The 26,635-nt window shown below is 41.7% G+C and overlaps 1 protein-coding gene across 1 annotated transcript in view; it reads right to left on the reverse strand.

Moving 5' to 3' along the window:
• Positions 1 to 26,635, reverse strand: part of cdh23 (cadherin-related 23) — a 208,418-nt gene that overhangs the window by 175,046 nt on the left and 6,737 nt on the right. Inside the window, exon 2 of the mRNA XM_068326936.1 lies at positions 25,289 to 25,363. Within this exon, the coding sequence (XP_068183037.1) occupies positions 25,289 to 25,363 (75 nt within the window). The remainder of the gene's footprint in view (positions 1 to 25,288; positions 25,364 to 26,635) is intronic.

A 26,635-nucleotide genomic window follows, 5' to 3' on the forward strand; every position in this document is an offset into this window, starting at 1 on the left:
AGCTGCTCAATACATTTCAAACACCAAATATGAGCAATGTGTTTAACTGATAATGTAAAAACATGAGCTCGTCTGAACTTCTCATGGGTGTCAAAGACTTAACAGAGGAATGAAGATATGTGCAGTATTTTTCTGTTAATAAGGCAGAATTACCTCTATAACGACACCCTCTGCACTCATACCAGCATATAATGTTTCAGTCAATCCGGCTCATAGGACTCACCTCAAAGCCATGATATGCATTATCACCCCATCCAGTTTTGATATTAATGTGCAAGAGAAACTTTTAGAATATTTTCTCTCTAATCTTAAACATGCACACATAATAAGATATGACAACAATGGTGCATGACACACTACAGGCTACTACAGAGATGATCCTGTTAGAGGAGTGGAAGCACCACCGGCCAGCTGACCTTCAATGAATCAGTCAGAACTGTACCGGAGATTAAATTAATAATGTTAGCCTCAAGGAAAAGAATGATTACTACTGTTGTGGGGTGTTCCTCTTGAACTGTTGTGGTCCTACTCAAAGGACTTACACATCAAAATTTCAAACATATTGGCTTTTAACTGGGGCAACACCCTATTGAGACTAGGGCAAGTAACTGTACAGACTAGAGTCTCAAATGTCTCCTCTAATTGTTGGGTGGGACAAATACTCCCTTATTCTGAGCCTCATATAGGGGTAAATCACAAACCTGGTTCTATAGGACAAAGGTGTGATCATCCTTTAAAGAGATCTCTGAGGGAAACATGCTTTAAAGTTACACCCCAACCATAGTCAAACAGAAGGCAAATAAAAACATCTGTGTTTTCTTCAGATATAAGATGGAAATGAATTGAAACTAAACTCGTTGCTGCTTTCTCTACCCATGGTGCTGTATGCGATAGAGGCTAGAGAATTGGACCCCCCCAGGGAAGCCAGTTTGATATAGAAATAAAATAAATAGATCTACCTGGAATAACAATAGTGTAGTGTGCAGAAAATAGGTGCTTGGACCCCCATTTCCATACAAAGAGAGGTGTATGTGTTTAGGGGGCATCTTTAATAGCGGATGCATACAGATTATTTCTTTGGAGGACGAAGAGTGGAGAGTAAGAGTAAAGCCTTTACCCTAGGGACGTCAATTAGACTGCTGGCAATAAAAAATATTGAAAGAAAGAAAGAGCTCACTGATAATGTTTGCAAGTCTTTCTGCAATGAATGAACAAAAGCAACACAATTAGAGAACTTCCAGAGATTTAAAATTTACTTTCAGTCAAGTAAGAAATACTCAGGGTTCAACATCATCACCATACATGCAACATATTGAAGGGAGACAAAATCTTTTATTGAAACAATAGTCATAAAAGGACACCACCCTCTTATAGGAGCTATTTAGGTGTTTACTAGTCTTTAATAAGATCTTAACAGAACAGCATATCTCATATCTCATACATATATCTGTGCATATGTCTGTTTTTCATATCGAAGAATACAAATTTAAACAATGCATGTAAGTTGTCTCTGGAAATTGTAAATATTATAATGCACTTCACCAAAAGAAAGAGATGTGTCAATAAAGTTTGTGTGAAAAAATGATTAAAATTGGAAAAAATAATTATTGAAAATATTTTTTTTCCAATAAGTCCAAGAGCTAACCATGGAAATGGAAAAAACAAACAACAATAGGCCTGAAACAATAAAAGGCAACTGCTCATGGTATGACTGCAGTTTAGAATGAAGTTTCATGAAACAATATTCTTTGAGCTAAATGAAACGTGACGGGCAGAAGCCATCCCCATATCCCCCTGCTACTGTTCATAATGGGGACTCATAATAAGTATGAGTTACAACAGAGGTACAAAATCTAACCTTCTTCTTCATAGGAGGTCAGATTGGTCCACAATTTATGATGTATAAATTATACATTTTAATATAGAAGCTCATTCTCAAATTCCCTCTCATTTTTGACTAATCCAACCTTTCTCGTTTTTTTCCCATTGGCCGTTTATCCTTTGTGTGTGTGTGTGTGTGTGTGTGTGTGTGTGTGTGTGTGTGTGTGTGTGTGTGTGTGTGTGTGTGTGTGTGTGTGTGTGTGTGTGTGTGTGTGTGTGTGTGTGTGTGTGTGTGTGTGTGCGGGCATGTGTGTGCATGCATGCACGTGCGTGCAAGCACGCGTGTTTTTGCAACATCAATAACCATGATGAGGAAGAGCGCCAAAGACAAATAGTGCCTAGAGTCTGGCTTTAAGTGACTCCTGTGTCTCAACAACACACATCACAAGAGTCCTTGAGAGGCTGTGTATTAATCCAACAGATTTATGACTAAATCTGTCACAGATGGGAGGAGAACACCCTCTGCCTTTCCATTAGCCTTTACAAAGAGAAATACACACCGTCAAGTCCAAACTGTGTGAAAACATTGTGCTATACAGCAGTGGTCCTCAAACCCCGGGCCTGCGGACCGGTACCGGTCCGAGGGTCATTTGCTACCAGGCCGCACAGAAAGAAAAAAAATAATTTACATTACTTCTCTTTTATTTATTTCGGAGTCTGAAAGGTGTTCTACTTCGTAAATTCTGTTACATCCGTCTACTGTATGTCAGTGGTCCCCAACCACCGGGTCGAAACCTGGTACTTGGTAGCGGGATATTAGGTACTGAGTAGCACAGAATAATTTACTTTCTTTTTTTATCGATTACCAGTTTAAAGATGTTTTATTTTGAGAGTGTGGAATGACACATAGACGAATGCGTGCATCTGTCCCGCTGAGAGGTCTCGGTCACGTGACAGGTCACCAGCCCCTAAATTAAGCGCCCACAACTGCACCAGTGTTCAGAATTAAAGTCAAGGCAGATTATCTTGAGATCGCTCAAAAAGTATTGAAAACTCTGCTCCCATTTCCAACTTCCTGCCTTTGTGAAGCGGGATTTTCTGTAGTGACCATAAAAAAAAACTAAATTGCGGAGTAGACCGGATGTCTGGAACACACTTCAGGTGTCATTGTCTCCCATTACCCCTAGATCAGCGGTCCCCAACCACTGATTCTCATTATTGTAATTATAATTATTTGATTGACTTGTTCACCCTTTTTCTGGAAATGATCAGTATTTCTCCTACGTTGAATGCACTGATTGTAAGTCGTTATATTTTAAAATAAACTTCATCAGTGCAGTCACTTGCATTGACTTTTTAATATAATTATTTCTTACAATTGTTTACTTTACAGAGATGTTGATTTATTTTATTTTAGATGTTGAATCTATGACAAAGGTAATTTAATGTCTGTTGATGTCTGCATTTTACATAAAACAACTGCGGATTATCTATTATTAGACTATAATAATGTCCTGCCATCATTAACGATTATCGATGAAGGCCGGTCGTTGAAAATATTGTATCATATGCAACTGGTCCGTGGCGCACTAAAGGTTGGGGACAGCTGCTATACAGTGTATATGCACACAAACATGAACAGTATCCAAGAGTTTCCAGCAGGGGGCGCGACATGTATGTTATACTAATGTGTGTTTTACCATGTAAATTCTGAAGTTGAGGGAGCAAAGTGTTGAAAACAAATGCATCTGGTACATGTAGATGGAAATGCTAAATGTGACTGTGACTCTACTTTGAGCTCCTCCCTGGTGACTGAGCTCTTCACCCTATCTCTAAGGGTGCGCCCAGCCACTCTCCGGAGGAAACTCATTTCAGCCGCTTGTATCCGGGATTTGTCCTTTTGGTCATGACCCAAAGCTCATGACCACAGGTGAGAGTAGGAACGTAGATTGACTGGTAAATTGAGAGCTGCATCTTGAGACTCAGCTCCTTCTTCCCCACGACAGACCTATACCGCGACCTCATCACTGCAGAAACTGCACCGATCTGTCTGTCAATCTCCAGGTTTGATGAGGCCAACACGACATCGTCTGCAAAAAACAGAGATATAATCCTTTGAGCCCCAAACCAGACTCCTGGCTGCGCCTTGAAATTCTGTCCAAAAAATTATGAACAGAACTGGTGATAGAGGGCAGCCCTGCCAGAGTCCAACATAAACCTTGAACAGGTCTGACTTTCTGCTGGCAATGCGAACCAAGCTCTGGCTTCGGTCATACAGGGACCAGACAGCCCTCAGCAAAGGGCCCCGAACCCCCTACTCCAAAAGCACTCCCCACAAGATATCACGAGGGACACCATCGAATGCCTTCTCCAGATCCACAAAACACATGTGGACTGGTTGGGCAAACTCCCATGAACCCTCGAGCACTCGATGGAGATTAGTGAGCTGGTCCAGTGTTACGCAACCGTGACAAAAACCGCATTGTTCCTCCTGAATCCGCGGTTTGACTATAGGTCTAATCCTCCTCTCCAGTACCCTGGAATAGACTTTCCCCAGGAGGCTGAGGAGTGTGATCCTCCAATAGTTGGAACACACCCTCCGGTCCCCCTTTTTGAAAAGAGGGACCACCAACCCAGTCTGCCAATCCAGAGGTACTTTCCCCGACTGCCATGCGATGTTACAGAGACTTGTCCACCAAGACAGTCTCTGCGCATCCAGAGACTTGAGGTACTCAGGGTAAATCTCATCCATCCTCCGGTGCTTTGACCCAAAAAAGTTTGGCAACCACTTCAGTGACTTCAGCTTGGGTGATGGACGAGTCTACCTCTGAGACCTCAGCCTCTGCTTCCTCTGTGTACGAAACGGTAGTGGGATTGAGGAGATCCTTGAAGTATTCTTTCCACCGCCCGACAATATTCTCTGTCAAGGTCAGCAGCTCTCTGCCTCTACTGTTAACAGTGTTGGTCGTGCACCGCTTTCCCCTCCTGAGGCGTCGAATGGTTTGCCAGAATTTATTCGAGGCTGACCGATAGACTTCCTCCATGGCCTCCCCACCAGACAAGTGGAGAGTCATGCCCCTCTCAATGGTTTTGGTTCCAGAGCCCAAGCTGTGAATGGAGATGAGCCCGTGCATATCTAGTAGGTACCTCTCAACCTCCCTCAAAAGCTCTGGCTCCTTTTCCCCCAGCAAGGTGACATTCCATGTCCCTAGAGCAAGACTCTTTGTCTGGGGATTGGGTCGTCGAGCCCCATGCTGACGACTGCCACCAAATTCACACTGCACCCGTCCCCTACGGTTTCCTCGGCGGTTGGTAAGTCCACTGGAGGTTGTGTTTCTTTAGTGGTCCTTAATTTATGGTTTTGTGACTTGCTTGGGAACAATGTTGATCAACGTCAATCATCAGTTGCTACGGTGTTGTCGACTCTGAAGACATTCTGAAGGTTGAAAAGTTCGTTAATTCTCCCAAAATGGCAGAAAAAAGGCATTTGTGCACTGATGTATTTCATGAGAAAATGTATTGTAGCACCTGACATAAAGGAATATGTCAAAAGCCAAATAACTCAAAAAAAGGAAGATTATTATGAATGAATATCTCTCTGATGTCCGGCCCGTTCATGGTCGGAGGAATGTACAGGATTGACTGTTAAATACACAATGATGAAATGATGAAAACACTGAGTGACAATGCAGTGACTTACCAATCACACTGTTAATGACTGCAGACAGTGAAGGACATTAGTGGACAGTCACCCCATGTCGTGGCAAAGAGAGGCAGGCCTGTCATAGTGAATTCACACACAGGTCTGTTCATTCCTTCTTATATTTTCCATTCCAATATGGATGTTCCTCCACTCTCTCTTCCGTTTTTGACATCCTCCAGTCACGCTCCATCCTGCTTGTGGAGGCCAGACACAGGCAAAGCTGATAGGAGTAGACAGGTGGCTGTGTGCTACTGAGGCCTCTGGAGTGACAGTTGAGCCAGTCTGGACTGTCATTGTCACAAAAGCAAACGGTCACCCCAAAACACACAGCCATCGACCCCAAACTGCACCATTCCTGCCAACATGCCAAAACGTCCATCAATATCGCAACTTTGAAACTGCTGCCAAATTCACTCCTTTTTCCTGTTTATCTTGCTCTTTTCTTCCAGTTTTGCCTCTCTCTTTTGCCCTCCCTGTACTCTTCTCCTCTGCTGGCCCTATACTGACCTCACAAGGACTGACTATTACCTGAGAGTGAGCTAAATCATGGTTGGGTAATGGAACATGCCACCTTCATTGTGAGGCCAAACACACATACACACAAAGAGACACAGACATCAACACACACTGACTGAAATAATAGCCTCTCACTCCTGGCCTTTCCTCTCATGCCAATAGCCCATGTGTTCCTAAATATGCTTCTGTTAGCCCTGCAGACATAGATTTGGATGTTGGGGAATGGCAGGAACCAGGGTCAAGAATGAGAGGGCAGAGACTCAGAACTGACATCCAGCCCTTGCTGTCACAGAAGTGTGGAGTATTGTCTCAGGAAATATGGGCTTCTTTTCTTGACTCAAACACTTTTAATGAATATGTGAAAACTCAAGAAGCATGAAGGGATTCTTTCTTTTAGACGAGGAAGCCAGGGAGAGTCAAAGAGTGAGATCATAGCTGCAAGGCAGAATTATTTGAATCAAATATTTTGTCAATGTTTAGCCTATCATTCATTTAATTATTTCAGTACAGCTCCTCATGTTACACCAGACACTTGTTGATGACTGTTGGTTAGATTAACAGTGTTTCCCACAGATTTACAGTCACCATGGCAGGGAGAGGTCCTGCTTTAAATGTCCTTTCAATTTCCTTTAACCCTACAAAACCAATCCCACAAATTGGTTTGTGTCCATCTCTCTTTCCAACAAGATTTCAAAAGTTCACATAAAATGCAAAGTGTTTTGTTTACATTACCGCTATTCTGTTTGCATTATAGCAGCAGGCTATGTCATTTGTCATACCCAATGACATCACACCAGGTGGGCCTACAAACTTACAACAACGGCATGAGGCCTCCAATTAAGAGGTGAAAATGGCATGCATCGACATATGTGACCTAACACCAGCGACTGTCTCTCCATCTCAACATTATACTGCCAGGATGATTTGCAGTTTCTTCTCCTTTGCCTTACTTTAGCAGGTGGTTCTGTTACCACTACATGTACATTTCATTGAGTGACTATTAACAGACTGCTTCCAGATGTGTTTGACAAGGTGTTGAAAATCTTGTTCTACTTGACGATAGAAAATAGTGCAAACAAGATTACTTATCAGACTTATCCAGATTGTTCCACACTGGTGATAGAGTATAACAAAAACTGTGAGTGGCATAAAGTTTAACACCTTCGAGTAATGTCAAGACCTGGACTTCATATACAGCTATAGGCTGTGTCAAATTTACATTACTGGCTAATTTCAAAGCAGAGTGACTGATTATCCAGGCCAGCTGGTTTTAATGGATTTGGGCAGACCACAGCAGTATAGCTCTATCCTTCTCATCTCCCTCTCTCATATCCATCTGTTGTGAAGGCCCTGTCACCCCAATGCCAATATCTATTCCCATCTCTCCGTGTGGGTATATTCCTTCCACTTTCACACCCACCGTTGCTGCCAGTTCCCTTCCTAGTTATCCTGCATCTTTTCTAATGCCCATTCTTCCCTCCACTGCACCCTTTCCCTGCTATTTTCCCCGCAATACATGCTTTACCATTTCATTTCTCATTTTGCTAGCCTTATCAGATCTCCTACCCTGTCTTGTACAATGTCACTACGTCTATTCCTTCTGCTATTAAGTGATCCACTTTCACCCATGAGACAGACATATGATTCAGGGAGCAATAGAACAGAGAATGTAACAGACATGACATTAAAATGCTGAAAATGTGCTCAACCTCACCAGCAGTAGACAGAAAAGAGCATGTGCATATATGTTTGTGTGTGTGTGTGTGTGTGTGTGTGTGTGTGTGTGTGTGTGTGTGTGTGTGTGTGTGTGTGTGTGTGTGTGTGTGTGTGTGTGTGTGTGTGTGTGTGTGTGTGTGTGTGTCTACAAATGTGAATCCAGACTGCTTGCTACACTGCTGTCTAAATCTGATGTCTGGTTGTCGCACTGCATTTTATTTCATCCTGAAACATGCAACACTTGTTTTATGGATTATAAATGAACTCATTATCTTTTTTGCTCATTAGCTTCAGGTCCTAATTAGCCAAAATTAATATTGTTTCCTGACAAAGACATTGGCACTGGCAAATTGGCAATTGACCTCCTCGGTCAATCTGGAGAGACATACAAAGTGATGAGTAGATGTGTAGAGTGGAGGTGAGTAGGAGAGCTGGACAATGACAGCTGCTCTGGTTGATCAATTTAAACTCATCTCTCACTCCCTCCCTCACTGACTATGGCGATCACTCCCTCCCCTATCAGCAAAAGCTGCTCTGTAAGCAGGCATTCACACTCATCGCTAGTATATAAAAAGTGCATGTGTGTGCGAGTGTGACTGCAGGCATCAATTGAAAATGAACTGCTGAAAGTCCACAGTATTTCATGTACAATGGTTGACAGTAGAAAAGCCGGGGATTTGTTTGTAACTGGAACTTCTCACTGGAGACAAAATGTAGCAAAAAAGAAACAAATAGGACAAAAAAAGAGACAAATAGGAAGAATGAGTGTGAGGCAGAGAGAGAGAGAGAGAGAGAGAGAGAAAGAGAAAGCTAGAGAGAAAGCGAGAGAGAAAGCGAGAGAGAAAGCGAGAGAGAAAGCGAGAGAGAGAGAAAGAGGAAGACAGGCAAGTCTGTCTAATAAAAAACACCCATGCTTCTAAAGAGGCCTGTTAAATGTCAAACACCTCTTCAACTGTGAGATAAGAAAGGAGTTCAATTATAGCCTACCACATCCTCTCCATCACACACACACACACACACACACACACACACACACACACACACACACACACACACACACACACACACACACACACACACACACACACACACACACACACACACACACACACACACACACACACACACACACACACACACACACACACACACACACACACACATGAATGTACACATAACACAGACACACATGTCTTCTGTGGCTATCTCTGTGTCTGGCTCATCTCTAGAAATTTGACACCTATCTCCAAAAAACAGTAAGTGCAAACACCGCAATTATTAATTGTGTACCCACTCTAAAAACACCTCAGCTGCTTCACACTATAGTGAAACACAATGTATTTAGGGGACAATGAGCATAACCGTAATGAGACAGAGTAAATATGTGATGAAGTCATTCTTCACCTACGGAGAATGCGACTGAAATACCAGTAAACAAAAGGAAGCACATTTGAGCCACAGACTAGTGTGTAAATGGGGACATAGAGTGCAGGCACCCCACTCGTCAATTAATCCTGTCTGGCATCAGCACTCTGGTCTTTATGAGAACAAATGTCAGCTTTCAAGACAAGGACAATATAACCTTTCTTCATAGAATGCACCTCAGCCTCATATGACCAACACTGAATTTACACTGCAGCCATTTAAAATGATTTAGTATGTGACCCTAACATTAACTCAAGTTCAGCATTTGCTGTTTAAAAAATAAAAAATAAAACCTAAAGATGCTACAGCAACTGATTAGTGTTGTTGTACTGCAAAGAAGAGAAGGGCATCTAAGTCTCATGTGAGAAGCTGCATGATATAAATCAGAATAAGATTTGTACCTGATGTATGTAAATAAGTGATAACAGGGCTGGTCATTTGAGTGCTCTAAACACCGGTTCCTTCCCTCAGCAGGAAGCCCTTCTTTGATTAATATTCAGAATATTATGCATACGCCGAATTAGATTTTGTTTTCTTTTGGAATCAGTGGTCTTTGAAACCTGTAACCTTCTGATTTTCAAAGTCTTTTGTGTGGCATTTATATTTCTCTCTTTTCTAAGTTTCTTATAGCAATCCAAAACTGTAAAAGTGGACTTTTTAGCATGCACAAAAATACCTTTTGAGAAATCAAGACTTCTTCTGCACACAAACAGCAACAATATATAGTATTTCTGCTCAAGTCAAACGCTGCTGCATGCATGTGCATCTCCATCAGGGCAAGGAGAAAGAAAAAAACCTTTCACCACACAAATGCAAAAACATACAAACAGACACATGTGTGTGCACGCACCCATGTGCACACACTCATAAAGATTTCCCATATTCACTTCTTGAGTTTCCTGCATTGGAGCAGGGAGAGCTGGTCGCTGATGTGAAACATCAATTTCCAGGTTAGCTGCTCTGCCTGGCTCAGGCAGGTATCAGCCATGACCCACCTGGGCCAGATAAACAGCTGTGAGAAGCTGATCTGCCACCCAGCAATGCACTTCTCAGGAAGAGAAAAAGAGCACACACACAGACACACAGACACACAGACACACACACACACACACACACACACACACACACACACACACACACACACACATACACACACACACACACAAACCCTCACGCACGCGCACACACATAAAGCCATAGGATACACACTAAAACAATAAGGGAAAACGAAAATACAAAAATGTTCCAGTGAATGCTGTAGTCTTTCCAAATTGCCATATTCTCCAAAAGCAGCTACATGTTCGGGAGAGGCAAATCTTAGGTGCTACTCATATTGGCACATTTTGCAGTGGAGACTAAGAACCCCCTTAAATGTCCTGTGAAAGCACAAAACCCCCATAAGTAGGGCCGTTTCTGCCTATGACAGCTAGGTATTAATAGGTTGACAGCAAGTAAAATTGCAGGGATAACAGAGATTGACATGAAACTTCTTAAAAGAGGAACAGCAAAAAAAAAAAAAACCAAGGTCGTTGGCTGAGCAATGGATGACATTTGTCCATGTTTATGCATGTAAAGTAAATCAACTGAAAATGCCACAACATGGGAATCCCACTTTCATCCAATTAGAGAACAAGGTCAAACATGTGACAGTCATGTTAATCCATCTTTTTCAAAGTTCTGTTGAATGCATGTGTGAGATGTCACATACGCCAACACTGCTGTTATAACTGCCTGATTTGCTCACAGTTTGCTGGCTTGCTATTAAAAATCGGAGCCCAGTGCGGCATTGTTCTGCTGTTGTTTGGTTCAGTATAAATACAGAAAAGGCATCTAAGTCTTCATCACGGTGTTGATGCCTGATCTCCGTATTAGATGGCTGCATGTCTCCAAATCAGGAGAATATGCTGACCTGTGTGAACACACACACACGATGCTCAATTAGAGGGATTACACTGGAGCTGACTTGAGGCGTTGCAGAGAGGAAATGTACCCACAAATATTGAAAATCTGAAATATTCAAAAAGACTGAACTCTGTTATGGTGCTGGTAATTTGGGGGAGATTAAATCGAGGATGGTACAGTCTCACACACAAACACGAACAGACAAACATACACACACACAAACACACACACACACACACACACACACACACACACACACACACACACACACACACACACACACACACACACACACACACTAGGTTGTTGTCTTTGTTTGTGTAGGTTGGTAGTGTGTGGTCAAATAATCTGCTGTCACCATTACGGTGACGCATGTCAGCTCAGTCCTGGACCTCGGCAGCACTGCTCAACCTGATGTGTGGGACATTTCCAGAGACAATTCTAATTAACTTTTACAAGCCAGAGAAATAGCACACACAGCCTGCAGCCAGTTAACACACTTTGCCTGTCTCTCCACCCTCTCACCCCTGACCGGTCATACCACAGAGAAACGTGAACCGAGGAGGCAATGCTACAAAAGCACTGTGTGTTTTTAGAGGAGACAAAGTGGCATTGCCACCGTATGACATGACTAAGATAGAATCTTGAAAGAAATACTGAACAAATCTTACATATGATAAGACATTTGAACACAGATATATCACAAATATATAGTTGATGTTAAACCCTTTCCGAGGGGCTGACAAACCCCCATATTATTTGGTTTCTAGGTTTCTGTTATGGATTTTTATTCGTAATGAAGACGGCATGCTGAAACTGTGTTGTGTTGACTCATCAAAGCCCTCTACGAGATGCCTCCTGATGTCAAATATCAATTGTTACCTGCTGTTGTTGCTAAAAATTAAGTCCTATGCAGGTTCACATAATGTTATGCTCTAGGTGAATGTTCTGGTGAGAAAAATTTAAGCATGTTGATGTTCATGTCTTATCTGTGTTAACAAAATAACACTAATGTTGGTTCAAGCCAGCATATGGCTGTTTGTCTATCTCAGTTAATATCATTCATTCATTCATGCATTCATTATCTCTAACCGCTTCATCCGCCTGCACGGGTTGCGGAAAGCTGGAGCCTATCCCAGCTTATTAAGGGCGTGAGGCGGGGCAAACTCTGGACGTGACTCCAGACGGACCCACACAGAGACACAGACAAACACGCACGCACATACTCACACCTATGGGCAATTTGGAACGGCTAATTATCCTGAAGCGCATGTTTTTGGAGTTGGGAGGAAGCCAGAGAACCCGGAGAGAACCTATGCATACACGGGGAGTACATGCAAACTTCGCACAGAGCGGGAGTCAAATCCAGAACCTTCTTGCTGTGCCACCGTGCCACCACCTCACTTAATATGATGTTATTAGGGACGGCGGTGGCTAAGTGGTAGAGCGCGCGGTAGAGAGGGTCATCCAATGTTCAGACATTGGCGGTTCGATTCCCACTCCCGCCCAAAAAGACACCCGGAGGTGTGGGAGGTGTCAGCTCACCTCCAGAGCACTGCCGAGGCGCCCTTGAGCAAGGCGCGGTCCCCCCTAAAAGTTGCTCATTTTGGGCGCACCACAAAGGAGCTGCCCGCCCCTCTACCTCCTCTGCATGCGTACAGGCGTCCTGTGTGTCTTTGTTTGTTCGGGGCCTGTACACACTAACATATGCATGTGATTTGATTGGACTAACTAGAGTATTCTCTTAATTTCCCTTCGGGGATTATTAAAGTATATTAAATTAATTAAATTAAAATAATGTGTGTTTTGTCATAATAATTAAGTTAACACTAAATACCATGTATTTCCCTCCACAAAACAAGTAGAAAAGAGAAAGTTTCTCTGAACAGTGAGACTGATGAAGAAGAGAGTCTCTGACCAGTCAGACTGATGAAAAGGAGACAGAGGAGAGTTTCCGACCAGTGAGACTGATGAAGAAGAGAGAGTAGAGAGTCTCTGACCAGTGAGACTGATGATAAGGAGACAGAAGTGAGTTTCTGACCAGTGAGACTGATGAAGAAGAGAGAGTGAAGAGTCTCTGACCAGTGAGACTGATGAAGAGGAGACAGAGCAGCGTTCAGGCCACAAAGACAAAGCAGCAGAATATGAAGATGTTGGTTCTGGCTAAAGGTAGAAAGACACCGGTCCAAACCACTTAAAGCTTCTGGTCTCCACAAGATCAGTTTAGTTTGCAAGAAAGAACCTTCCATCCATAATGGCACCAGAGTGTTAGATGTTAGAGTTCTCCCCTAGAAGAGAAGATGTCTGGTTTGCTCACAGAGTTTGGTAAAAATCTCAGTCAGGAGTAATTTTCTCAGAATGTTGGTGTCAAGAACTGGAAAAAGTCACTCAGTGTGTTTGATACAAGATAAAAGAACTTGGATCTCAGTAGGAATAAAAACCTATTTCAATTTGATTTAATCTGTAACATGAATTGGAACCCAGAGAAGATTTAACAAATAAGTGATTACCATTATTCCCATTATTTATGTATTTGTATGTATTGAACCTGGTATTGATCTGGCATTGCCTTCAGTTGATGATTGTATACATTTAGTAAAGTAATGGCGTATTACTGTGGTTTCTTAACAACTACTAGAGTCCTTCACACTAAAAGAGAGAGTAGCTATGAAATTTAATAGGCCTAATAGAAAAAGGATATATAAATATAGAATATTTAGAGTATAATAACATGAGGGCATCACGTGCTAAGTAAGTGCAGACAATGCAGTGCAGCACGGCATCATGATGGATGGTGTGTTTGCAGACTTTGCTGAACCGTGGACCCTATTATTTCCTGAGGGAGTTACAGGGGGAGGAAGGCACCACAGGAGAGAGATAAGGGATGATTGACTAAACCAAAACAGAGGTCCCTCGTGGATGGCAGTCTGCTGGTAGTGTTGGGAAGCCATTGTGGGAGTCAATGCAACAACTCAGTGATGGCAGAGAGCTGTCACATGCAGTAAGGAGATCAAGTGTATCCTCTTCCTCAAGTGAAGTGGAGGAGGGATCTTCATGTGGAGAGAAAAACTTCCAGTCATTAAGAATATCTTCCAGACATGTTGGTCCTCATCTCCTGCTGAAATCATGTGGTTCAAAGCTCAACATGGAGGAATATGTTACTGCTGCAGCTGGTAGATATGATTTATGAAACTAAGACAGATACACACTCCCACAGAAATAATCACACTCGCACACACAAAGTACCTGCCAACTCAAACATAAGAACAGCGGCAGATATAATGACAGATGCCAGCAATGCAAACAGGACAGACACATTGCATTCCAATTTGCTAAAATGAGTGTTTAAAGCAGGAGCAGAGACAAACCTATGTGCTGCCCTTCTCACAGCCAGACAGTAACAAATACCTAGAGCACTTATCCAGCACGTAAAGACAGGCTGGATGCCATCTAGCATTCTCAAAATACAATCAACTCTGTAGCAAGACCCTTCTCTTCTCCCCATGACAATACCCTGATTACCCTTTCATTTTACCTCTGCTCACCTTTCTTCATATCTCTTCAGGCAAAATATTCTTGGTTGTCTTTTAGTCTGACAGTGTGATGAGGTAATTTCAGACATTTAAAATGCCAACAAAGAAATTAAGGGTTCACACTTATTTGAAAGGTTTCTGACTAAGTTTCCAGATGAAGGAGACATTTATGAGAAGGACAGAGACTTTCAGTCTTAGTTTTACAATTTCTACTCCTGCATTCTAAGTTTCATTTTTTTTGTTTCTCTTTATGAAATGATGAGATGAGTGAGGACATAATTGGCTTTCTTCAATGTTTGCTTCTTTGGTGAACCCCTTTTAATTTGAGAACATTTAAGTATTTTCTAAAATAAGTGTGCTCATAATCGACCCACTGTAAAAAACAAACAAACAAACAAACAAAAAAAAAAAACAATGCAAGAAATTAACAGAGAATTTCAGCAGTGTCATGATGGTGGGTTATGCTGATTGGAAAACCACTGTCTCATCTCCATCCAGAAACTATACTGATGTGTTGTAGAAGACAGTGGCACACTGGACACTGCTATGAAGAACAACTATTTTAAAATTGCTTTATATTTATTCTGGGTTAGTTTACTGTCGTGGATGTTTTGTCAGGAACAACCTGTTCACTCTTAAAAAGTTGCACACATTCACAACAAGAAAAGTACAAACTCTGCATGACTGATCAGCACTGCTGGATCAAGTTGGCGTTAAGTGCCTGCCATAATTTGTCTGCTTACCTGGCAGCAAATGAACACACATTTGGAAGTGGTGTAATTGGGTACAAGTGATTGAAGTTACGTGAGAAAAACTTAATCTGACATGTGTTACAGGATGTAGTCCAACACAGAGGACCTGTTTGTACAGACATGGGTAAGGACCCTACAGGACTGGATAAGTCAACTGTCAGTGATGTGTATCACGAGAATCAGCTAAAGAAGGAGGCCAGTCTGTCCATACAAATCATGATGGCCAGTAATCCGCAGCTTATTCTGACTATGAGAATGATGCTACCAAACTAAACTTGGATTTGGAGAAAATCTTCAGATTATATACTGCACAGACTTCAGTAATGCATGCTGCATGCTTCGGCTATTTCTGTCGGCTATTTCCGTTGGCATGCACCGATGGAAATAGCGGCGCTGGCAAGAGAAGAAGTTTGTTATTGCTCGGGGATTTTTGCGAGTCCAAAAAAGTTGTCCGTTTTAGCCTTTTTTTCCTAAAAATAAGAACGCCACTGTGGCTACACAAGCTAAAAACCTTGTAGCCAATCTGGAATTGACGCGCCTATGGCGACATGGCGAATGGCTAGCACAAGCCCAGAGTACTAACATGATATTATGTGCTTTTAACTTTTTTCTAGTAATTTTAAGAGTCGAATATTCTTGGTGGACAACTTTAATTCAATTGAAATGACGTATTGTAAACTGATTATTATTATTTTTTGTGTCTTTTTTTTTTAAACCAAAGTATAATCGAGAACAACTTAACTGGAAAGTACCTGCTCCTGTGTTTAGTTTAATTATGTGTTGTTTTTATGTCCTGTTACTGTTTCTGGTAATGCTTAGGGAATAGTTCTTCCATGTTTAGAGTAACAATGGTATTTAGGTTACCTTAAATGGCAATTATAGATTGAAATTTAATAAATTATGACTGACAAATAATTCAACCTACAAACAACCAAATGTGTTCGTATGTTGAGGTTCAACTTCTTTCAAAGAGACATAACCCAACTGTCCTCAACAATTGTACATCCACACTCTCTTTTTCATCAAACTTTTCAGAATCTGTTAAGTCAATTTTATTTTTTTTTAGATTTGAGTGCAGCCTTTGACATTGAAGACCTTGTGATTCCAATCAACCATCTCAAAACTAGGATACTGAAATTTGTTTCATTCTATGACATTGGTCGTTGTAGGTAATTAATCATCCATCATAATTATACAACTAGGGTGTAAAGCCTAGTTGGTTCCATTTTAGGTTAAATGTCATCTTTGTGCTTGTTTAGGTTATCCTGTGTATCATAGTATTATTTGTGTATCAGTATCATGTCATAGTGTATATTTTCATTGCTAGGACATACTAATTTCAGAAGCTTCTGTTTTTTCTCAAAATTTACAAACTACTGTATGCTATTTGATTCTTCAAACATCACCGACATAGTTAAAAGTCACCTTACTTCATTTATCTTTAACCTCAAACAAGCTCCCAGAAACCTGGCACCACGCCTCTCTCCCATAGGAAGTTAGTTTCTGGAAAGCATAAACAGTGGCTGAAGACGGGGTAATTACGGTCGTCTCCTCTTGAAGGAAATGGATGAATGAACCTGCCTTTCCCTATTCAAATAACCCTTCAGGTGAGGCTGTCATAAATACTTTGATTATTTCCCCTGGACACACTGTTTCCCAGAACTCTAACCAAACATCTCATTCACACAATGGTGTGTGAATCAGTTCCAAAAGCACTATTCCCTAATAGGTAAGTCTGTAAAACCTACCCACTAAAATGGATAGGCAATAGGCCCTATATAAGACAGGCAGACAGTATCCAGTAGGGTACAGGTGAAGCAGTTGGTCACGGACAGACGTCTAGTCTGATGTGATGGAGAAGTGTAGTCTTTTGAGACGGGAACAGAATGGATTATTGCAAAATGGTGGGGTCAGAACTAGGAAGACAATCTATCAATGCTGGAAAGTTTTGCATGAGTAACAAAGAACAATCTGGCAGGGAGTGGATTTTAGGGAGCGATATAAATGGACTGTTAATTACAAATCTGAGGCAACATTTGAGTGGAGTTGGTTCTGACGAGTAAGTGGCTGAAAAACAGGTGGTGGGCGGGTACAGAGAGTGTAGGCTAGGACAGTCTTACGACTACTTCACTCCCTCAGCTCCAGAGGAAAATCCCAAATCACTTTTCCACTTCCAAGAGGTTCACTATGCGGGGGTTAAGGTTTTTACAGCTTTTTACTGTTGTAAAACATATAGAATCAAAATTGTGAAACAAATTGCTGTATTTGTTAAATTCTTCATATACTATACAATAACATCAACATACAATAATTTAGCATGATATGTATGATGTGGGGCAGTACGGTGGTGCAGTGGGTGGCGCTGTCGCCTCACAACACGCCAGTTTCGAGTTTGAGTCCCACTCTGTGCGGAGTTGCATGCTCTCTCCGTATCTGCTTGGGTTCTCTCTGGGTCTTCCTCCCACCTACAAAAGCATGCACTTCAGGTTGATTGACCGGTCCCAAATTGCCCGTAGGAGTGAGTGTGTTTGTGCGTGTTTGTCTGTCTTTGTGTGTGGCTCTGCGGTGCACTGGGATCGTGCCTGGAGTGTCCCCCGCCTCACGCCCTATGCCAGCTGGGATAGGCTGCAGCTCCCTGTGATCTGCTACGGCAGATACAGTGGCAGAAAATGTATGATGTGTGTTGTCAGGGTGAGACATGTATTGTGTTTCTTGGGGAAGGACATCTGGTGTGAGACATACATGGTGTGTTCTGTCAATGTAAGATGTATTTGATGTGTTTCATCAATGCAAGATATAGATGGTATTATTTGGGGTGAGACATTTACGGTGTGTTTTATTGGGTTGAGACATGTATGGTGTGTTTTGCTGGGGTGAGACATATATGGTGTGTTTTGTTGGAGTGAGACATATATGGTGTGTTTTGTTGGGTTGAAACATGTATGTTGTGTTTTGTTGGAGTGAAACATATATGGCGTGTTTTGTTTGGGTGAGATATGTATGATGTGTTTTGTTGGGGTGAGACGTGTATGGTGTGTCTGTGTCATGTGTCCAGACTATTAAACGTTCTATTTTATTTTGCTGGGTTTTGTTTATTCTAACATGTCCTGTCTTTTCAGATCCTACCTTACTCCAGTTCACTAGTAATAAGCTCATTCCCTTCGCCTGACTTCTCTCCACACACTTGCATCCACTGGAGGATCATTGACCCAGTGGCCGTTCGTCTGCAATTTCCCTGTTCCATGAGGTTACACCCAATGATTCATGTGTCCAGGATCAAGCCGGTGAGAGAAAGTCCATTACAGCCCCCCTCCAGACCCCCACCGCCCCCAGGCTCATCAATGGTGCCCCAGCCTACGTGGTACATTGCCTCCTCAGGTCTCGGCTTCGTGGCAGGTGCGTCCAGTACCTGGTTGACTGGGAGAGGTATGCTCTGGATGAAGGTTCTTGGGTTTCAGCTCGGAGCATCCTGGACCCCGCTCTGATCAGGGACTTTCTATTTTATTTTTGTGGGTTTTGTTTATTCTAACATGTCATATCTTTTCAGGTCCTGCCTTACTCCGGTTCACGAGTAATCAGCTCATTCCCTTCACCTGACTTTTCTCCCCACACCTACAGTCACGCTCCAATCAGCCTCCAACTTTTATATATCTGGTTCAGTCCTCAGCTCTCTGCCAGATTGTTTAGTGTTTGCCCTGACTCTCCAGCCTACGTATCCTGCCTGTTGTTGAACTTGTTCTGATCCTGCCTGTTCCCCAGACCCTGCCTGTTTTCAACCCCTCGTCTGATCTGTCTGCTTGGTTTTTGATTACTCTGTGCCTGACCTTGCCTGGTTTCTGGATTCTGCCTATTTGCCTTTCATTTGTTTGATTCATCTGCCTGTTGGACTGATTACCTGATGCCTGAACCCTGCCTGTCTGATTAAACCCTTTTGAGACTTGACCCGCCTGCTACCCTGCTGTGGTTTTGGATTCTCCACCAGTCTTGTTCTAGACTTGACAGTACATCCAAGTTTGCTACAGGCGAGAGGCAGGGTACCCCCCCAACCATATCGCTGGGGGTGCTGCCCGTCACTCTGCCTCCCAATGTACTGTTTGATGTTGTATGTGGACTAATTGCATGCTTACAGGCCCCTTGTGTGCTGTGGTTGTGTTTCAAGGGCCTGTACACACTGATTGTAACTAACACAAATGTACATCCTGAGTGAAAAAGTAATTTCCCCACCTGGGGATTAATAAAATACACTTTCTTTCTTTCAATGATCAGCTTGACTTCCACAATCTCCCACCAATTGTCATCATCCGTCCTCTCATAAAGAAACACCAAGAACCTTCCTTGTCACCTTTACAATCCTTGCAGTGATTTTCCAGTCTAGTAACTTTCCTTGATCAACTACTGCCTGGTTTATTTCGTTCCTAAACTCAACACGACTCTCTTCATCTCGAAACACTCTTGATTAGTTCTTCATCCAGTGGAATCCTTACCCCTTTCTCTTGTTGTCTGTTCACATTAGAAACATTGTCTGTGTATTGTAACTTATTTTATTAACTAGTACCAGGCCCAGTATTATTTATCACATATCATTACATATCATGCATCCCTATCTTCTTCTTCTTTTCCTTTCGGCTTTTCCCTTCAGGGGTCGCCACAGCGAATCAATTTCCTCCATCTAGCCCTGTCCTTTGAATCCTCTTCATTCACACCAACTACCTTCATGTCTTCCCTCATTACATCCATAAACCTCCTCTTTGGTCTTCCTCTAGGCCTTCTGCCTGGCAGTTCAAAACTCAATCATGCATCCCTATCTAAAACCACAAAACAAAATAGTCCCTGAATTTATTAAAACATATTAAACTTATCCACAATAAAACTTTGCAGCAAATTTGTTGTAATTTACCATTTAAAATTTGAAAAAATACATTTTTGCAAATTTACCATTTACACATTATTGACAACTTAGTCTGAGATAAGGTAAGATTTCATGACAATTTGACATCATTAAGGCATGCTCAAGAGAACTGACAGCCTTATGCATCGGGGAGCAGCGTCCAATCAAGAAAAATGAGCATTCACGCCATGATATCATCAATCTATTACAAGGAACATTTAGGATTACTATTTATGATGGCAAGAAGCACTGTGTGCTGAGTGAGACAGCAGCCAAAGACAGACAGTGAAATAGTGTGTGGAGGAGGGGCATGGTTAGCGTAGAGTGCTGTCAAGAGCTGACACTGAATTGGCTGGGCAGAAAGCACATAGACATTATCAACACTTTTTAGGGGAAGGCTTTAATAAGTCCTTCCTTCAGGCTACTTCCTGCTCCTTAATTATTATTGAATTAGGAATGCAACAGAGCTAATTAAAAGTGCAAGGCATTTACTGCATAAAGGAATGTGAGGACGCAGAAGAGAGCAAGTGGAGAAAAGGCTTCCTATTGCTAATACGTAGAGTTAAGATTTATTTGCATTTGATGTATAGGAGCAACACATAAACTTTTATTTAATATGAATCCTCTTTGGCATTGTAGGAGAAAAATACATTCATAAAAAGAAATATGTCACGGCTCAGTGTTGGTGCTGTGTTGCTCTGCTGTGCTGGGTGTGGCAGGAGGAGAGGCCAAGCACGTGGGCCACACCTATGGTTCCTCTCATCACACAGACTATATCAGGATGATTAGCATGAGCCTTTTTTAGCCTGGTTCTCTTTTGGTTCTGTGCCAGCTTGTTTTGTACCCTTGCCCGGACGTCTAGTTTACTGGAGTTTTCTTGTGTTTCCTGGATTTTTGCTTTATTGATTAAAATATGAACAAAACTTCTCCACTGGTGTTCTACATTTCGTATTCTTGTGAGTAAATCCAAAAGATATCAGTGTGTTGATGGAAAAAATGATTCAATGATAGAAATGTTTTATATGAGAAAAGGAGTTTATTCATTTTCTGATGAGGCTGCTAAAAAAATTGTGATCCCTTACCAATTTTTTTTTTTTGTTGAGTTAAGAGGTAGCTAGACCCTGAAGATCATCCTTTAAATAAACTTTAAAGATTTTGGAAACAAAGTACTGTAATTACAGCACTTTAAAAAAATTCAGGATTCTTGTTTACCTAGTGTATAAAATTGTTCCTCTTCTCTTCCTTCATGAGACTTTGTGCAGTTTTCATTGGTTAACTCTAAAATCCACCGGAATAACATCCATAGCAACCTGTGGCCTCCTGTCACAGCGCCTCCGGAGAGTTGTTTTTCTCTTTGAATGCGCTACCAAGTGGCACAAAGGGTTGATGCACTGTTAAAGTAAATGTTTAAAAAGGCTGAAATTTTCTCAGCTTTTCAATCACTGGCTTTTTCCTTTTTTTTACTCAATAATAACATACCCTGTTATTTTTTTATATACAGTATGTATATGTGTGAGTGTGTGTTTGTGGGGGGGGGGGGGGGCATGCGTGCGTGTGTGTGTACATTTTATTTGTAATTGTATGTTATTTAATTTGTTCTGCAGCTTTGTTTCTCTTGTTTGTTGATTACTGTTTTCTCACTGAGTGGATGTTGTGGATGTTGTACACGCAGATGCAAATGAAAATTAGCCTCAGGCTAACTGTACCATGAATCAAATTGTAACATTTGTGTTTAATATTGTACACAGTCCCCTCGAATATGTTCATAAATAACTACATAAAATTTACTTACCTGAGTGTCTTCTTTATTTTACTTTCTGCCTTCGGAGAATTCCTCAGTAAAAATAATTGAATTTGAATGTCAACAATATTTCGTAATAAGATGGTAAAAATTAACGTGCCTTCACCTTAACTATATGCAATACCTCATGTTAAGTTGGCATAAACTATATGACACGCACTAACATTCTCAGCAGAGTGTGAAAGTTTCTTATTTTAAACAAATGTTGTGTTCTTTCAACAAGTTCATTACTCAGAAGAGAACGCAATCTATGGAATCAGGGCAAAATGGATTAGGAGATGAGAGTGTTTAATCAAAGTGTTATCTCAGTCTAATTACACATCCCATTTCCTGACACAACACACACTATTATCTACCATTGCATTTAAACACCCCCCCACCCACACACACATGCACACAAACACACACATACACACACATGCACACATGCACACATGCACACACACACACACACACACACACACACACACACACACACACACACACACATGCACACAAACACACACATACACACACACACACACACATGCACACACACACACACACACACACACACACACACACACACACACACACACACACACACACACACACACACACACACACACACACATACAGACACACACAGACACACTCCAAGACTGTATTATCTCAGTGTCTGAATGTGACAAAAATACATGCAATGTAAACATCTGCCCGCATAAATAGACCTTTAAGGATGCTCACAGAAAACACACATACTTGAAAAGAATGTGTGTTTTCTGTGTATGATGAATATTTGTCTATAAACGCCACAAAATATTCTTCATGTTCATATTCAAATAAATCATTTGATGCATTTTATCACTGCAGCATGCACAAAATCACTAAAGCAACGTAATTAAGGATCACAGGCATCATTCATACCACTGGGGAATAAAGTTCAGTCAGGCATTCATCATACTGAGGGAGTCGTGTTTGCCTGCCTGAAAGATAATGTAACCGTACTGTTTTTAGAGTTAAAGGAAGACATATGAGCCAGAGGTGTGGGTTCACACTAAGTGAGGGATTCTTCTGTGGTACATGTTGCTCGGGAGCACATATCTGTACATCATTTTTCAAAACCCTGGAGCTGGTTCTGGAACGAAACCCCTTGAAGGTGAGAGGAGGAGAGGAACGGCTGTAGTCTCAGATCAAATATCCATGCAGTCCGGATGTGTTCCCTCAGCTCTCTGATAAATAATCATGTGACTCTGCATGCCATATGGAGCTAAGGCTCTGACCATGAGCTGAAGTCTCTGATCTGCTGCCTTGATAAGGTCAGATAGAGATGTAAATGTTAGAACATGCTTGCAGACCAGGTTTAACTTTAACTTATACATGTGGTAGATAATTAAAAAATAAACCCTCACAGGGACTCGTTACATCACTATCAAGACCAAGCCTGACCTTCTCTACGGTAATGGACTGCCACCAATCAGTGTGGGTGTGCTAACTTGATCGCTGTTCTCGTGTCACACAGTCAGACAGGTTCTAATTTCTGTTTCTCAAATTTGTGATGAAATAATGGTTGAACAAAAAATACAGATAAACGTTTAATAGTTTGAATATGACTAGAGTGCCTCCATTGTGCCCTGAAAGTCCAATTAAACAATTCTTTATTCTTTGCACCATCTTTTCACTGAACCTTGAGATGAGAGAATATGTATTTTCAATCATTTCATCATGAAATAAAGAGTTTGAGCGATGTCACCATTGAAACCCCTGCTCTATGAAGACAGCATACTGGATGATGAATAAAGGGGATTTTATGTGTGATTTTATGTAGGTGTTTCTGGTGAAAAAAGGATTTTATGCTCTCCTCTACAGCTTCCACTGACAATGCATGTGCACACACACCAATACATACACAGATGCCTATGCTTGACTCATTGGCTTCTGTGTTTATGTGTGTGTTCATGTGTTTATGAATTGGAAGGCCTCCTAGATGAGGACAGCTGCTGGGCTAATAAATAATAATCTTGACAAATTGTCACTGTCTGATCACTCAGCCTGCTCTCATAATCACACCACTCAAGAAGGCATCACAGGCTGAGACAGAGGCATGACTGACAGCTCCCTGAACCAGTGAAAGGCGTTGCTGGACCAAAGCCCAGCTGCCTGAGCAGAGGACACAATGATTCATGGCCAGAGGGCAACCTGAACAGTGTGGTTAGGGAAATTAGTAATGCCACCCACCAACACATCCATGCCCTTCAGTGGTTAGAACATGAGCAGACTGAAATAAGAAATGGCCTTCTGCCAGGAGCTGCTCAGTGCTGCTGGACAAAGATGCCATACCAGTCAACTGTGAGGGTAATGATGTTCAGGGTTATGGTGATGAAGATTTACAGTGGGCTCAGTGGGATACTGTAACCTTTCCTGGCTGCCGTACAAAACATACAGCTTGGATGATAATGATGGAGAAGCTGGTGTGCTAGATGTGACAGAGATAGTGATGATGATGGAGGCTTAGCAATTTATCTGAACTTTCGTAACCCTAAAAAAACATGACATGGAAGAACAAAATTACGGGCTGTCCATGCCTGCGATGAGTACCCAATCAAATCTGACTCTAAGGGTTCAGACACGGAAAACCAACGCCGAGTGAGTCGCACTAGGAGTGATGACTGACTGACAGAGTGTAAAGGTCGTGATAAAAAAAACACCTAACTTATAGAAAATCGATCCAACAAAAAAGGATTTTAATTCCAAGTCACTGACACCGTTGGAAATGATGAACAGCCAGACATGTCTAAATTGCCTTGTCAATCATTTCAACCAACAAAAACGGTTAAACGTAAATAAGAGGCGGAATAATAGATCCAGGTGGAATCTATACTTGCCGGTGTCTGGTGTTTAGACTGTAACCCCTAAGCGTTACCAACAGGAGGACACAACATAAGCAGCTTGCAATAACAGAGATATCAAATCTGGACAAATAATCATTTTCATATAAGCACCATCATTCCAGTCGGAGTTCACGCAGCTTATGCTGAAGACAATCATTCACAACTAGGCTCTTCAGACATACAGATAAAAACATATACCCATCCTGACAAATGGCATCCATTGACGCCTCTGTCAGTTCTGACACTTCTCTGCACTTGCTTCCTTCTGTTTCAAGATGTATGAAGAGCAGACATGTGCTGCGACAAAATAGTCCACAAATCAATCCACACTAAAAATGTTGCTGCATCAAAAGAGACTCACCGACAGGCATATCCTCATAGATGAGAAGGTAACTGGAGAAGAAGTAGTTCACAAAGCGTGGTGCCTGGTTAGAGCCTGAGAGGAAGAGAGAGGGTATGTCATTTTCAAAGATAGAAGGACTGCAAATAATAGTCACTGCCATTTATTAATTAATTCACAAGTAATAAATTTAGCATTTTGATTTTAATTGTGAGACATATCACCATAATTTCCCACCACTTGAAGTGATGTCATCATGTTTCTCTCATCCCACAGCAGCAAATATATAAAAATCAAGCACAGGAACCAGAATATACTGAATAAACATTTCTGTTCATCAAACATTTTTGTGATAGGTTTTCTTTCGATTGATTAATTGAATATTTCGGAAGTAGTGTTGTGGGAATTGGTAGTTTATTATAGCAACTGTTAGACGGTCACTGATCTAAAACTAAACAGCTTTAACCTGCAGTGGGACTCCCATCTGCTGCTGCCTACTCTTGGATCCTCCACCCTTCAGCTCTGGTAAACCGAATGTTTTGATATGATGTTGAAGCTGGTTGATGTCAAATGTAATGTTACCACCAGTGCAGGGAAGTTCCTCACAGGTCTGATGTTGATAATGACTTCTGAGTGATGGGCTTTAACCTAAAGATCACTCATTAAGTAAATATAATAAATACCAATACCGGTCTTGGCATTGGTTCAAGCAGGTCGGTGCCCAGATCCTCGTTCCACTGTTATTCATTCATTTATCTTCTTGACCGCTTATTCCGCTTTTGATGGTACAGGGATTGCTGGAAACTAATCCAGCTTACTATAGGCGAGAGGCAGGGGACATTCCGAGCATGACGCAGGCGTATTGTGGAGACACACGAGAGACAAAGCGACCGCTCACACTCACATTCACACCTACGGGTAGTTTGGAACGACCAATTCACCAAAGCTTCATGTTTTTGGAGGTTGGAGGAAGTTGGAGAACCTGGAGTGAACCCATGCCGACACGGGGAGAACATACAAACTCTGCACAGAAAATTAACCCCTGAATATTCTAGCTGTGAAAGAACAGTGCTATCCACTATGCCACCTTGCAGCCTGTTCCACTGTTATATACTTATTAAAGTCATTTTATGACTGGATCAAGAGATGACAGAGTCTGTCTGGTGTGTGTGTGTGTGTGTGTGCGTGTGTGTGTGTGTGTGTGTGTGTGTGTGTGTGTGTGTGTGTGTGTGTGTGTGTGTGTGTGTGTGTGTGTGTGTGTGTGTGACCTGTGTAAAACCTGTGTGTGACCTGTGTGTGCAGCTTCAGCAAACAAAATTATTAAGGCCGGTGTCTCAAAATTAAACTTTTCCCGTAAGCTTTTAAAAG

The sequence above is a fragment of the Antennarius striatus genome, chromosome 11 (genome assembly GCF_040054535.1).
Source record: "Antennarius striatus isolate MH-2024 chromosome 11, ASM4005453v1, whole genome shotgun sequence".
Lineage (NCBI taxonomy): Eukaryota > Metazoa > Chordata > Actinopteri > Lophiiformes > Antennariidae > Antennarius > Antennarius striatus.